At 55.0% G+C, this 14836-nt stretch overlaps 1 protein-coding gene and 1 long non-coding RNA gene across 3 annotated transcripts; one reads left to right on the plus strand and one right to left on the minus strand.

The window, feature by feature from the left end:
- Positions 1–227: 227 nt before the first annotated feature.
- On the minus strand, positions 228–7213 carry LOC102698996 (major histocompatibility complex class I-related gene protein-like). Its single transcript, XM_069198170.1, has 7 exons — positions 7061–7213; positions 4230–4490; positions 2325–2591; positions 1100–1396; positions 736–849; positions 476–517; positions 228–271 (listed from the first exon to the last, which is right to left on the minus strand). Exons 1-7 carry the CDS (start codon positions 7113–7115, stop codon positions 228–230), a joined length of 1080 nt encoding a protein of 359 aa, XP_069054271.1. The 5' UTR covers positions 7116–7213.
- Positions 7214–9382: 2169 nt separating this feature from the next.
- On the plus strand, positions 9383–12909 carry LOC107076248 (uncharacterized). 2 transcript variants are annotated; one of them, XR_011191974.1, is made up of 6 exons: positions 9383–9463; positions 9998–10075; positions 10476–10529; positions 11456–11536; positions 11998–12068; positions 12785–12909. It is a non-coding gene; the product is annotated as an uncharacterized lncRNA (long non-coding RNA). The 2 variants fall into 2 exon arrangements; XR_011191975.1 differs by lacking the exon at positions 9998–10075 and having other exon boundaries at positions 9441–9463.
- The last annotated feature ends 1927 nt before the right edge of the window (positions 12910–14836 follow it).

Here is a 14836-nt window from a genome sequence, read left to right on the forward strand (position 1 = left end):
ATCCTCACTTCCAGTATTGCGGCACAAAAAAATTTCGTTATTAGTTATTCACTTTATTAAGATGTGATTTCATTTTTTTTTTGATGATCAAATCTATGCAATGTAGCTGATACAAATGACCAAAGAAACCCAGCCCCACAGCGATGAATTCTGTTATAAGTGATTCAGGCCCTGCGAGATCTCTGTCCACACTCTGCAGAGCTCCTCTCTCGGTCCGTACGGCCTCTCTAGGGACCAGAGCTGTTTGATGACGGGCCACTCTGTTCTTGTCCTGGAAGACACCAGAGGGAGAGGTCAGAGGTCACAGAGAGGTCAGAGAGCATCGGGTTCAACAGCCTGGCTGGGCGGCTTGTTCCACACCCCCACCACTCTTTGTGTTTATCTTACTGTGATAAACATAAACTGTCAAGACGAGTACCACACCAGATAACTTATATTTCTTCACATCCCTCCAGTCAGTTGATCTCACACTCACCCTGGGCCTCAATGTACTTGATGTCAGACCTCCTACAGGCTCCTAGGATGTAAAAACACAGATCGGCGTCAGTGAGACAGCGGCGCTCTGCTCTGCTCTGAGCTGTGCTGTGTCTAAAGGGCTGTCAGGTGAATTACCACCTGTGTACATTCACAGAGAGCAGCTCTGATTCCCTGCAGACTGAGTGACTCCTGCAGAAGGTCATGAGGTTTTCTCCTGCTGTACACACTGATCTCCACACCTCTCTCTCTCTCTCTCACCTCGTCCTTTCTTCCTCCAGAGGACACAGGCGGCGACGGGCAGCACCAGAGCCACAATCAGGACCCCGATCACCACCCCAGCGATGAGCCCAGTGTCCAGGTCGGGTTCCGGTTCTGTCAACACAGCAGAGGGAAGAATGAGCCCGACTCCATGAGCTCTAGTTGGGAATGTGTGTCTGTGACTGTTTCTGGGGTGTGATTGAATATGCTCTGTTTCCTGTCCACAGTCTAGAGTCTAGTGGTTTAGATTCACACGACTATGTGTCACAATGTCCACGAGGAACCTGCAGAGCTGAGCCAAACAGCCGGATGTCTGTTCTGCCCTGAAGCCCTGCTCCAGCTGGAGAGAATCTCTCTCTCTCACCTCGGGCCACCTCCAGCATGTTGTCCAGACCGCTGTGCTGGACCCTGCAGGTGTAGCGATGTCTCTCTCGGCGCTCCTCCTCTTCCTCGCTGAGCGCCAGGGTCTTCCTCAGCTGGTAGGTCCCGTCTCCGTTGGGCAGCACCTCCCCCCCTGTCAGCTCCTGCTCCGGGACGGGACGCCCGTCTCTCAGCAGGGTCAGCTCCAGGGCCCGGGGGTAGAAGCCGGTGGCCAGGCAGGTCACCTCCGTCCCCCCAGAGAGGGCAGATGTCTTCTGGAAGACCTGGACCCTGGGCTTGACTGTAGTGTGGGGGATTAGAGAGTTCGTTTGTGTAGAAAGTCAATCTTTTATGCCAGCAGGCAGTGCCGACTGCAATGCCTTGCTTGTGTCACATCAAGCCTGCTCATGCTGTAGTATGGGTAACCACAACAGAAACACCACACCCAGTGACAGACCCATCACTCAGGCCACTGGCGTGACAACAACATCAGGCAGGAGATCAATCCCACCTGCAGGTGTCACACTTCAATGTGACAACCTACTAGTTTTGCCATCATATGACTCCTGCTCTTGCTACACTGTATCTGTTACTGGTTATGTTTCAGACCTGGATGCTGAGCTACAACATTCTGAATTTCCTGGCTGTGTCTAGCCTACAGAAACACCTCACATCCCTTACACATCATTAACGCCCTGATCCCGCTGACTGCTGGGTGTGACCACACCTGTGCCGGGCAGTAAAGAGTGTATCTGGTCCACTTTGCTGTCTGCAGCATAGGAAAATCATCAATCGATCAGAGGCTGACTGCGCTGGGACAGCAGACTGACTCTGGCTGAGGGCTATAGAGTGAATGTCAAGTCTGAACGTCTGAACAGGGTGCTGTCTGGGTGGAGTTTGCGTGTTCTCCCTGCGTTCCTCTGAGGGCTCTGGTTTCCTCCCACAGTCCAGAGACACGCTGGTGGGTTAACGGGCTTATGGGCTTCTGGTGTGAGAGAGGGTGTTTCTGTGATGGATTGCTCTGCCCTGCCCTGTGACCCTGTACTGGATAAAGTGGATAGCCGATAAATGGATGGACTCCACTGTACTAGTCCTTTAGCTTTTCGCTGTAGCTACATGAAGTCTTGCCAGGGAAAAGGACACAGCTAATCGGCACTATGGGGTGATGTAGATGGGAAATTGCCCCCTGTGTCTGATGGAGAACAGACACAGTCTGTCATTCTAAGTACCTCTCATCACGGGTCTGTCCTTCTCCTGCTCCAGGTAGCTCTTCAGGACCTGGATGCACAGTGGCTGGTAGGTGTTATTTTGCTCTATGTCATCAGAGTGCATCAGAGCCTTGTCGTTCTTTAGTTCGGGCACCAGAGGATCCCAGCGGAGGTGGTCCATATTGTATTGGAGGAGATCTTGACCATCGTAGGCATCCCGGGCGTGAAACAGCTGTGTGCCATCGTCGCTGAGCTCACAGCCAGCCTGTCTCTGGTAAGTGTGCAAACCTGTCACACACACACACATAGATAAACACAGATCGGCCATACCACCCTGCAACTCACGATGGGCAGCCCCCCCACTGGAGCCCAGCAGGTGTGAGCCGGGCCAGTACCTGGAGGGGAGACTCCTGGGAGAGCTGAGGCTGCTGCTGGGAGAGGTGTGAGTGGGGCCAGCAGGGGGCGCTCTCACCCTGCGGTCTGTGTGGGTCCTGATGCCCCAGTATAGTGACGGGGGACACTGGACTGTAAACAGGCGCCGTCCTTCAGACGAGATGTAAAACCGAGGTCCTGACTCTCTGTGCTCATTAACAATCCCGGGGTGTCTCTGGAGAAGAGTAGGGGTGTTACCCCAGTGTCCTGGCCTGATTCCTCCCCCCAGTCTTTGGTGGGGGCTGCACACTGGTGGGGCTAGAAGGGATCCCCATGACCTGGGAAGAGCTCTGAGTGGAGGGTCCAGCAAGGCGCTATATGAGTGAAGCTCTTCACTCTTTCACTGACGAAAGAGCTAATTATTCTTGAGCTGTCCCGATCTGCCTTTCTGTGTTGTTTGGCCTAAAGGGGCTTTTTTATGTTCTATACATGTGCATGTGACAGTTGTTTTTCTAAGTCCTATACTCCCTGCTTCTCATTTAGTGTTAGTCTGTGTCTCTCCCAGAGAACCCCTCCCCCTTCTTTGGCGAAGGCATTAGTTCCACATCCACTGTCAAGAAACACGCAAACGCCAATTCATTTGAGTATCTAGTCCAGGCATGTCCTGAAACAAGCTTGTTCCACACTCCCACCACCCTCTGTGTAAAGAAACACCACCTGGTGTCAGATTTAAATACTTCCATGCATTAAACACTTGTGCCTTGTGGTTCAGTGTTAATCTCGAGAATTTCTCTTCTCTGACTTTGTCGATGCCTTTTTTCAAAATGTTGAATATGCGTCTAAAGTCCCCTCCAGTTCTTAAAACAGCTCCAGTTCCTTCACCCTGTCAGGGCCGGATATCCCTGAGGTCCGGGAATGTGTGAAACAGGAACCAGAGAGCACAAGTGGAAACTGCAGGGAAGTTGTGTTAAAACTGAGAACAGGAGGCTCCCCTGTACACAGAGAGTGGTGGGGGTGGGGAACAAGCTGCCCAGTCCTGTGGTTGAAGCCGATACCCTGGCTTCTCTCCAGACACAGCTGGGTGAGCTCCTCCAGTCAGGACAGGGGGCTCTTCTGTACACAGGGGGGGTGGGGGAGGGGAACAAGCTGTCCAGCCCTGTTGTTGAAGCCGATACCCTGGCTTCTCTCCAGACACAGCTGGGTGAGCTCCTCCAGTCAGGACAGGGGGCTCTTCTGTACACAGAGGGGGGTGGGGGAGGGGAACAAGCTGCCCAGCCCATTGTTGAAGCCGATACCCTGGCTTCTCTCCAGACACAGCTGGGTGATCTCCTCCAGTCAGGACAGGGGGCTCTACTGTACACAGAGGGGGGTGGGGGTGGGGAACAAGCTGCCCAGCTGTGTCTGGAGAGAAGCCAGGGATCCTGGGATTAAATAACTACCAAGCAGGACTAAATGGCCCGCTCTCATTGGTGACCCATCGATATATAATTCTGCTTCTGGAAAAAAAACTGCGTGAATGCATAATGGGGGACATACCAATGTCTGGTCACTCACCTCCGCTGTGGTTAAAGTGCTTCATCGCGAGCTGCAGTTTTTCAAACATGGATATGTAAGTGTGTTCGGCTGCCCCTTTCTTTTCCTCCTCGTTCTCCGCGGGGGCCGGGTCCGGGCGCCAGTGCCGTCGAGACACGACCCTCTCGTGGGTGCTGTCGTAGTACTCCATGGGCAGGCCATCCAGATACCCCACGACTGCGAACTTGGGGACCCACTGGGCTCCTGGGGTCAGCGTGAAGGACCAGGACATGGAGTGGGTGCCTGGAGTGGCAGAGAGAAATCCCAGGTTTCCAGGGAAGCTGTGTGCCAGGAATCGTCGGGCCTATCAGCACTGGCTCGGATTTCCAAGCCCAGCGCAGCCTCAGCTTGCTGACCCTCGCAGGACGAGAACTCGGGTGTGTCTGATTTTCCTCTCCAGTGAAAATATTCTAGATCTGAGATATCTCTGATGTGCGAAATGGAGCTTCTCTTGTGAATATACCTCCAATCCTCCATCACAGGACACACACACACACTCACACACCCTGGACAGGACACCAGTCCATCACAGGACACACACACACACTCACACACACCCTGGACAGGACACCAGTCCATCACAGGACACACACTCACACACCCTGGACAGGACACCAGTCCATCACAGGACACACACACACACTCACACACCCTGGACAGGACACCAGTCCATCACAGGACACACACACACACCCTGGACAGGACACCAGTCCATCACAGGACACACACACACTCACACACCCTGGACAGGACACCAGTCCATCACAGGACACACACACACACACTCACACACCCTGGACAGGACACCAGTCCGTCACAGGACACACACACACACTCACACACACCCTGGACAAGACACCAGTCCATCACAGGACACACACACACACACCAGGGCCAGTTTTCCCAGAAGCCCATTAAGAAGACAGAGTACCAGCCAAGCCATGGAGAACATGCAAACTCCCCACAGACGGCACCCCAGCCTGGATATTCCGAAAGATTGGGAAAATCGCCTCGTCCTACAGTGTCAGACGGATCTTAATTTAAAATGCGATCTGTTTTTTTTCCCCTTGTTAAACCCTCCTGTCCTGTATCTTTGCAGTTTGTCAAGGTTCTGTATCTGAACCTCGTCTGAAATAGATACAAACACAGCCAGAACCTCCCGTCGGATCCAATCGGAGCCCGAGACTGGTTCGGGCACGAAGCTCCGACATCGAAAAAGCAGGGCACACCTTTTCGACGTCCAACCTTAAAGGCTGTGGACGCCAGAGGCAGCCGAGCCCCTGTGTCCCAACACAAGCTCCTGCCTGTCCTCCTGGGATCTGATTTTCTGTCTTTTCATCTCCCCGTCGGAAGCCGGCGAGCAAGTTTTTTCACACGGCCTCAGCCAGACCCCCGGGTTATCGAGCGACACGACGATTCCAGGACTTTTTCGGTCCGGACTCGCAGAGAGACAATTAAAACCTGCCTTCTGCCTTCCGACTGCAGCAACACTGCAGCAGAGGGCGGCTGGGTTTTGTTCAAGCCCTTTGCCGAAAAAAGGTGGGTTTGTTTTCTAGCGGTGCATCAGAGACAGAGACAGACCCCCCCGAGAGCCCACAATGGACATCCCACAGCGTCCCTGGAATTGAAAGACAAGAGTCTTGTCCCAGTGGTGCTCGGTCCTAAACCCCCTGAACCAAGCACAGACGCCCCGGTTTTCCGAAACCTGCAAGCAAGTTTTTCCGTCCGCTTCTGTTGTGGAGGAAGATCAAAAAAGACTCTCCCGTCTCCTCCAGCCCCCCCCCCGGGCAAATTTTACAACAGGGGGGAGATCGTCTCGAGAGCAACAAGACAGACAGAATGCTGGGATAGAGAGTTAAAGGTCTTGAATTCAGAGCCAGGGGTCTTTCGGGTTAACTGTATTATGCAGTAGGAGGGCCTCATTTACAAAGCTGTGTAGACTTTTAATCACTAGGTTGTAGAAAACATATTGACAGACTGAAGGAACTGAGTCTCTTCAGTCTGAAGGGAGTGTCCCACACTGACAGGCTGGAGGAACTGAGTCTCTTCAGTCTGAAGGGAGCGTCCAACACTGACAGGCTGGAGGAACTGAGTCTCTTCAGTCTGAAGGGAGTGTCCCACACTGACAGGCTGGAGGAACTGAGTCTCTTCAGTCTGAGGGGAGCGTCCAACACTGACAGGCTGGAGGAACTGAGTCTCTTCAGTCTGAAGGGAGCGTCCCGCACCGACGGGCTGGAGGAACTGAGTCCCTTCAGTCTGAAGGGAGTGTCCCACACTGACAGGCTGGAGGAACTGAGTCTCTTTAGTCTGAAGGGAGCGTCCCACACTGACAGGCTGCAGGAACTGAGTCTCTTCAGTCTGAAGGGAGTGCCCCACACTGACAGGCCGGAGGAACTGAGTCTCTTTAGTCTGAAGGGAGTGCCTCACACTGACAGGCTGCAGGAACTGAGTCTCTTCAGTCTGGAGGGAGTGTCCCACACTGACAGGCTGGAGGAACTGAGTCTCTTTAGTCTGAAGGGAGCATCCCGCACTGACAGGCTGGAGGAACTGAGTCTCTTCAGTCTGAAGGGAGTGTCCCGCACTGACAGGCTGGAGGAACTGAGTCTCTTTAGTCTGAAGGGAGTGTCCCGCACTGACAGGCTGGAGGAACTGAGTCTCTTCAGTCTGAAGGGAGTGTCCCACACTGACAGGCTGGAGGAACTGAGTCTCTTCAGTCTGAAGGGAGCATCCCACACATGATTGTTATTATAGTCCTTCCCGAAACAACGCCAGACCGAACAGCTGGGCTGGGAAAAGAAGAAGGTGAAACCTACCTGCAGCAACGACTTCTCCCGTGAGCAGAACGGCGAATATCGCCGGGAGCTCCATCGCCGCGGTGTGGCGTCGCCTCTGCGCCGGCTGTCCCGATCCGGCTGTCCTGCAAGCGCCGAGCGTCCTCGTCTCCGGCTTTCACTCCGGGGAATGAAACTTGCAGAAGCACGAACGCCAATGAGACATTCGCTCCACCTGGAAGGAGACGGGGCACATCCAGACAAGCTGGGACAGCCCAGGAGAGATTTGTTTTTAAAAGCGCGCCTGGCTTCAGACAGGACTGGCACAGATTAGACTTTTTTTTTCCGAACTGGGAATCGGAGCCAGATGGGAAAAAAAAAAGTCTTGGATTGTGATACAAACAATCTTTAAAGCAGGGCTGTCCAGTCCTGGTCCTGGAGGGGTCAGTGTGTGTGTGTGTCTGCAGAGTCTCCAGGGGTCTTTAAAGCAGGGCTGTCCAGTCCTGGTCCTGGAGGGGTCAGTGTGTGTGTGTGTCTGCAGAGTCTCCAGGGGTCTTTAAAGCAGGGCTGTCCAGTCCTGGTCCTGGAGGGGTCAGTGTGTGTGTGTGTCTGCAGAGTCTCCAGGGGTCTTTAAAGCAGGGCTGTCCAGTCCTGGTCCTGGAGGGGTCAGTGTGTGTGTGTGTCTGCAGAGTCTCCAGGGGTCTTTAAAGCAGGGCTGTCCAGTCCTGGTCCTGGAGGGGTCAGTGTGTGTGTGTGTCTGCAGAGTCTCCAGGGGTCTTTAAAGCAGGGCTGTCCAGTCCTGGTCCTGGAGGGGTCAGTGTGTGTGTGTGTCTGCAGAGTCTCCAGGGGTCTTTAAAGCAGGGCTGTCCAGTCCTGGTCCTGGAGGGGTCAGTGTGTGTGTGTCTGCAGAGTCTCCAGGGGTCTTTAAAGCAGGGCTGTCCAGTCCTGGTCCTGGAGGGGTCAGTGTGTGTGTGTGTCTGCAGAGTCTCCAGGGGTCTTTAAAGCAGGGCTGTCCAGTCCTGGTCCTGGAGGGGTCAGTGTGTGTGTGTGTGTCTGCAGAGTCTCCAGGGGTCTTTAAAGCAGGACTGTCCAGTCCTGGTCCTGGAGAGGTCAGTGTGTGTGTCTGCAGAGTCTCCAGGGGTCTTTAAAGCAGGGCTGTCCAGTCCTGATCCTGGAGGGGTCAGTGTGTGTGTGTGTGTGTCTGCAGAGTCTCCAGGGGTCTTTAAAGCAGGGCTGTCCAGTCCTGGTCCTGGAGGGGTCAGTGTGTGTGTGTCTGCAGAGTCTCCAGGGGTCTTTAAATCAGGGCTGTCCAGTCCTGGTCCTGGAGGGGTCAGTGTGTGTGTGTCTGCAGAGTCTCCAGGAGTCTTTAAAGCAGGGCTGTCCAGTCCTGGTCCTGGAGGGGTCAGTGTGTGTGTGTCTGCAGAGTCTCCAGGGGTCTTTAAAGCAGGGCTGTCCAGTCCTGGTCCTGGAGGGGTCAGTGTGTGTGTGCAGAGTCTCCAGGGGTCTTTAAAGCAGGGCTGTCCAGTCCTGGTCCTGGAGGGGTCAGTGTGTGTGTGCAGAGTCTCCAGGGGTCTTTAAAGCAGGGCTTCAAGAGGTCTCCAGAAATGTCTGGTGGGGAATTTCCACATCTAAAGGTTTTGTGATTTTGCCAGATATGGATGATTGTGCTCTGATCAATACTCCTGATGTCAAAGACAGGGGGATGAATACTGTCCAGAGTTCATTAACTATGCAATGTTACACATTGGTGAAACTGAGTACCGTTCATTTATGACCCAGCAGAAAAACAAATAACGTTTATAAATGGTGTTTGATTTCCAGTCACAAAATGCACAGTGCTATTAAACTTCCGATCAGTTAAAAACCAACAGGTGATCGATTCTTCCTGATCTTCATTGATCTTCCGTTCACATGGACCCGATTTATAATCTGCCTCCCACTGTCCTGGTGCACAGGACCACCCCAAGAATGAATAAAACAAGAAACGTCCACTAATTAGTCTTTATTGGTGAATAGATTGTCCCCAGCTTGTAACCGCGAATGAAATTTGAGTTGTTTTCAGCAGAAGCCGTCACCTTTTTTTTTTTAAGGCGAAGGAGATGGAAATGCACGTCTACTTAAACTCCATTTTTAATTAAAAAAAAAACACCAAGGCGAAAAGATTTGTAATTATCTCCAGCGACTTTCTGTTTTTTTGTTTTTGTTCGTCCTTCTGTTTTTCAGACGGCGTCTCCTTTGCTCGTGTCGTTTGATGGTGATGTTCAGTCGCGCCAGGTGCCCACAGGGCGGCGCTGTGGCCGGCTTTGTTTTTGAGTCAGGCAGCGCGTCGGCCGCCAAAGACGGCGCGGAGGACCCCGCCTCCCCCCCCCCCCGTGCGCGTGTATAAGACGGGCTGCACGTGAGTCTCGCTTCCTTCTCGTCGCTGGTTCTGCAGGCATGGCGGAGGTGAGGCGGTTGTCCTGGGGTCTTAACGGGATATTATTATTATTATTATTATTATTTTATTATTATTATTATTAGCACAAGCAGTCTGAGGGGTCCTAGGTGTTCAGAAATACCGCTTAGGCTGCAGTCCACGTCTCAACTTGAGGATTGTTTTACATGTGCGTTGGACCTTGCATCGGAACCGGGCAGGGTGACCGGACCGGCCTGTGTTCTTCTGAAATGACTTGTCATTTGTAGCAGCTGGGCCTTGATAATGTGGTTTTTGGACAAAATAAGACGCCAGAAGTTGGATGTAATTCGGGAGCGCGGGGACGCGCCTGGCGGGGACGCGCGCGGGGATGAGCCAGCAGACTAGAGTCTCTGATGACGTCATGAAGCTCTTTCACAGTGCACTGAGCGCGCTCCCCGCCACGGAGACCATGTGCGTCTGTGTGTGTGTGTGTGTTGGGTGGGGAATCTCGCTCGCTTTCACGCGTGTTGGGTGGGGTGAGCATCTGTAACGGGGCGTGTATTAATGCGTGCGCGCGTTCCCAGGGTTCGGGAGACGAGCCGTCCCGGGTGGCGGTGGAGATCCCGGACTACACGCAGAGAGGCGGGAGGAGGAGACTTCGGGTACGTGACGCTGCGGGTTTCTCTTCCGGCTGCGTTGGTCTCTTCCGGGTCGTTGGAAGAGCTTCCTCGGTCCCGTTTTCCGGCCGGTTTGGAGTCGCGAAAGCGGAGCTGTGGGACCGCCGGGACTGTTGGGTTGGCGTCTAAGGGGCGTGTTGCTGCACCCCCAAAATCGGTTTGCAGGGGAGGGGAGGGGCTTCTGCTGTAGTGCTGTCCATGTGGAGTCTGCACGTTCTCCCTGCGGTCGGGTGGGCTTCATCCCACAGACCAGCAAGTTAACGGGTTGGGGTCTGGGAGAACTGGCTCTGGAGTGTGTGCCTGTGGGTCAGGCGGGGTGGACGTGTGGGCACCGGTGTGGTGGTGTCCAGGCACTGACCTTTCTTCATTCCTTCCTTCCTTCCAGGGGGTGATGTAGCGTTTGACCGGGTGCTGGGAGCCTGGACGGTTGGACCTCAAGGTGAGCCTTTGAAGTGCATTTGAAATTGGGGTGGTGGGGGTAGGAGGTGCATCCTTACACCGACAGTGGTAGGGGTGGGGAACAAGCTGCCCAGTCCGTGTGGCTGAAGCCGATACCCGGGCTTCTCTCCAGACACAGCTGGGTGAGCTCCTCCAGTCAGGACAGGGGGCTCTTCTGTACACAGAGGGGGGTGGGGGTGGGGAACAAGCTGCCCAGCCCTGTGGTTGAAGCCGATACCCCGGCTCCTCTCCAGATACAGCTGGGTGAGCTCCTCCAGTCAGGACAGGAGGCTCTTCTGTACACAGAGGGGGGTGGGGGTGGGGAACAAGCTGCCCAGCCCTGTGGTTGAAGCCGATACCCTGGCTTCTCTCCAGACACAGCTGGGTGAGCTCCTCCAGTCAGGCCAGGAGGCTCTACTGTACACAGAGGGTGGTGGGGGTGTGGAACAAGCTGCCCAGCCCTGTGGTTGAAGCCGATACCCTGGCTTCTCTCCAGACACAGCTGGGTGAGCTCCTCCAGTCAGGACAGGAGGCTCTGCTGTACACAGTGGGGCGGGGGTGGGGAACAAGCTGCCCAGCCCTGTGGTTGAAGCCGATACCCTGGCTCCTCTCCAGACACAGCTGGGTGAGCTCCTCCAGTCAGGACAGGAGGCTCTACTGTACACAGAGAGTGGCGGGGGTGGGGAACAAGCTGCCCAGCCCGGGAGCAGTTCACTTCCGGGCCGGGCGGGGGGGCGTGCGCGATGATGAGCCAGCAGACTAGAGTCTCTGATGACCTCATGAAGCTCTTTCACAGTGCACTGAGCGCGCTCCCCGCTACGGAGACCTGTAGGCACGGGTTCGATTTGTCTTTTTTTTTTTCCCTTCGGTGTCTGAACTGGCTTTTCGTGAACTCACTCACTCTCTCTCTCTGTCTCGGGTTCACAGGTGGGGCTCGAAGTCTGACCCCCCGAGGTGATGGGGGGGAGCCCAGATCGAGGACGAGGAGGGGGACCGACCCGTTTGTAGGTGAGTCTGGGGTCCCCGGCCCTGCTGTGGGGCGCCCCCGAGCTTCTGTGGGGTGCATAGCCAAGTAGACCCCCCCCCCCCCCCCCCTGGTCTTGACCCATCATGGCCTCCTAATCACCCCCCTCTCTGAACTGGCTCCATCCCTCTGCTCTCCTCCCCACTGAGAGCTGCTGTGTGCTGAGTGGACTGGAGCATCATCCAGGTGGGGGCTGCACACTAGGGGGGGCTGGAGGGGATCCCCCTGACCTGGGAAGAGCTCTGAGTGGAGGGGTCCGGCCAGGCACTATACAACTAAGAAATCACACTGAATACCCTGTGCGCTGACCCACTCATCACAGCTTTTACCTGTGAAGACCTCTTGAGTGGAGTGGTCTAGAAAGACGCTATACAAGTGTGGGGAATTATTATTCGTGTGTATATCATCTCTCCATCTGATGTGTCCCGCTTGTCTCGTCTCCTAGGCGTGGAGGAGCCCTGCTGAGGAAGACTAGGACTTTTGTGGGTGAACAAGACTGGGATGTTCCCTGTTGAGGTAATTCATTTTCCTCTCTTCTGCATGGATAGAAACTCCAGTTTTAGGGAACTTGACCACCCCTGACCTGGACAGCAGTGGTGCTCGGACGGTTCGTCCACACCTTAACTGGGGCGATGAATTACCCATCCTGCACTGCAGCTGTATCTGCAGCTTCCCGAGCTGCGCCTGGTGAGGCGAGCCAGGCGCCGGACTCCATCTTGGCTCCGGGGTGGGTGGGACGCGGGGAGTGCAGCGTTGGAGCCCTGAGCCAAAATGGCGGCCGCCGCGCGACAGTTTCTTGCCCCGGAGGCGTCGGTGATGAGTGCTTTAATTCGGTTCACTGACTTCTGTCGTGATGATAAACCCGCAGCGCACTGAGACCCTCTTCGCTGTGTGCGCCACAGCGCCCTCTGCATGGTGGGAGGGGGGAGGTGAACCTTTTAATCTGGCAGGAAGTAGTTGCGTCCGTCTAGATTACTGGGTCTTGTGCGTACCCAGTGCCAGATTTTCATGCCTCTTTTTCACTTAGTACCCAGACAAGCAGCTCAAGCTTCTGTTTGTCCAGACCTAGAACAGGAACTAGCTTATTTTGATGGCATGTTCAGGGCAACCTGTTCTTAAGCAGTGGTTCGGTCCAGGTGCCCCTTTCCTGGACCTCGGTGTTTTGCGGTGGACTCTACCATCTCCTGTTGGAGGAGGGGTGCCCTTCTAACTCTGTCCCCTTGTTTATGCAGGGAGTGAAGACGTCGGGGGAGGAGCAGGAAGTCCAGGGACTGGACGAGCGCTTGAGCTTTGTGGATGCTGTCCATTCCGTCTGCTCCTTTTCTTTATTTTTGTAATTAAACGTTTGGAAACGGTCTCCTTCGAGTCCTGCTTGATTCCTGGGGTGGGATGGCGTGGGTAGTTTCGGTTCTGTCGGTAACCGAGTGGGTTCTCTTTCCTGGTCGGCTGTGCAGTGGGGCCACTGGTGCAGAACGCTTGCTGTGCGTCTCTCAGGTGGGCCTTACTGGTGCAGAACGCTTGCTGTGCGTCTCTCAGGTGGGCCTTACTGGTGCAGAACGCTTGCTGTGCGTCTCTCAGGTGGGCCTTACTGGTGCAGAACGCTTGCTGTGGGCCTCTCAGGTGGGCCTTACTGGTGCAGAACGCTTGCTGTGCGTCTCTCAGGTGGGCCTTACTGGTGCAGAACGTTTGCTGTGCGTCTCTCAGGTGGGCCTTGCTGGTGCAGAATAATTGCTGTGCGTCTCTCAGGTGGGCCTTGCTGGTGCAGAATAATTGCTGTGCGTCTCAGGTGGGCCTTACTGGTGCAGAATAATTGCTGTGCGTCTCTCAGGTGGGCCTTACTGGTGCAGAATGATTGCTGTGGGCCTTACTGGTGCAGGATGATTGCCGTGCGTCTCTCAGGTGGGCCTTACTGGTGCAGAATGATTGCTGTGCGTCTCTCAGGTGGGGCCACTGGTGCAGAATGATTGCTGTGCGTCTCTCAGGTGGGCCTTGCTGGTGCAGAATGATTGCTGTGCGTCTCTCAGGTGGGCCTTACTGGTGCAGAACGCTTGCCGTGCGTCTCTCAGGTGGGCCTTACTGGTGCAGAATGATTGCTGTGGGCCTTACTGGTGCAGAATGATTGCCGTGTGTCTCTCAGGTGGGCCTTACTGGTGCAGAATGATTGCCGTGCGTCTCTCAGGTGGGCCTTACTGGTGCAGAATGATTGCCGTGCGTCTCTCAGGTGGGCCTTACTGGTGCAGAACGATTGCTGTGCGTCTCCCAGCTCGGGGGTCACTGGCAAGAACGATCACTGCGCCTCTCCAAGGTGGGACTGCTCTTTACCAGAGGAGGGAGAGTGTCCCATTCTGTACATGTCCTGAAACTTGACAAACGCCTCTGTCCTGTTAAGACTGGACCCCCTCCTGGTCTCGGGTGGGTTTCGTTCTCGGTTGCAGACCGATTTGTGAAGGGCGAGCGGACAAAAAAGGTCTGCTGGGAGCTGTGGGGATCGATCGTTACAGCGGTTCATCTGCAGGGCCTGAGCGCGGTTCTGCTCGATGATGAAGACGAATCTTCCGTTTCTGTTCGTGTTGGGCCCCTGTGCTTCGTCGGTTCTGCCACTAGGTGGCGGTGTTACCCTCCGCCCATACACACCCACACAGGGGAGAGAGGGCGGCGGTACCGGTCCGCCCAGCTGGGGCGGGAGGCTAAAGATAGATCCTGTGGGACAGCTGGAATGTGCTGCAGGCTGCTCCGAGGAGAGGGTGTGTTTCAGCTGGAGTCAGCAAAAAAAAAGGGCATTAACAGACCGAAACGCTTCTGCGTGCCAGAGAAACGCTGGAGCACGGCCCCTACCGAGCGTCTCGGCATCGCCTTGCAACTCTTCACGAAGGTCGCTTATCCCGTTTCCCAGGGCCCTGCGCTGACGATTCCTCACGCTCTTGGTGAAGACAACAACCGTGGGCGGCTCTCGGCAGCGCACTTGTCCATCTTGTTGGTGCGCAAAGTGTTAGAATAATCATCCTTACACTTGTCCTAGCGCTTTTCTGGACAGAAAACTCAAAAGCTCTTCCCACCTGAAAGTAAGGTGCCGTCCCGCCCCGCGTGACCCCCCCCAAAACCCCCCCGGCACACACATCTCATCCCGCCCCCTCGGTTGCCACCGACCAATCACAGCCCCAGCAGGCCATACCGGAAAGTCAACTCCCATAGGACGGCGGAGACGTCCATCGCAGCAAGAGAACGCCTCTTGATGATAATAATAATTGCTGACACTTATATAGCGCTTTTCTGGACACTCCACT

This window comes from Lepisosteus oculatus, chromosome 14 (genome assembly GCF_040954835.1).
Source record: "Lepisosteus oculatus isolate fLepOcu1 chromosome 14, fLepOcu1.hap2, whole genome shotgun sequence".
NCBI classification, from domain to species: domain Eukaryota; kingdom Metazoa; phylum Chordata; class Actinopteri; order Semionotiformes; family Lepisosteidae; genus Lepisosteus; species Lepisosteus oculatus.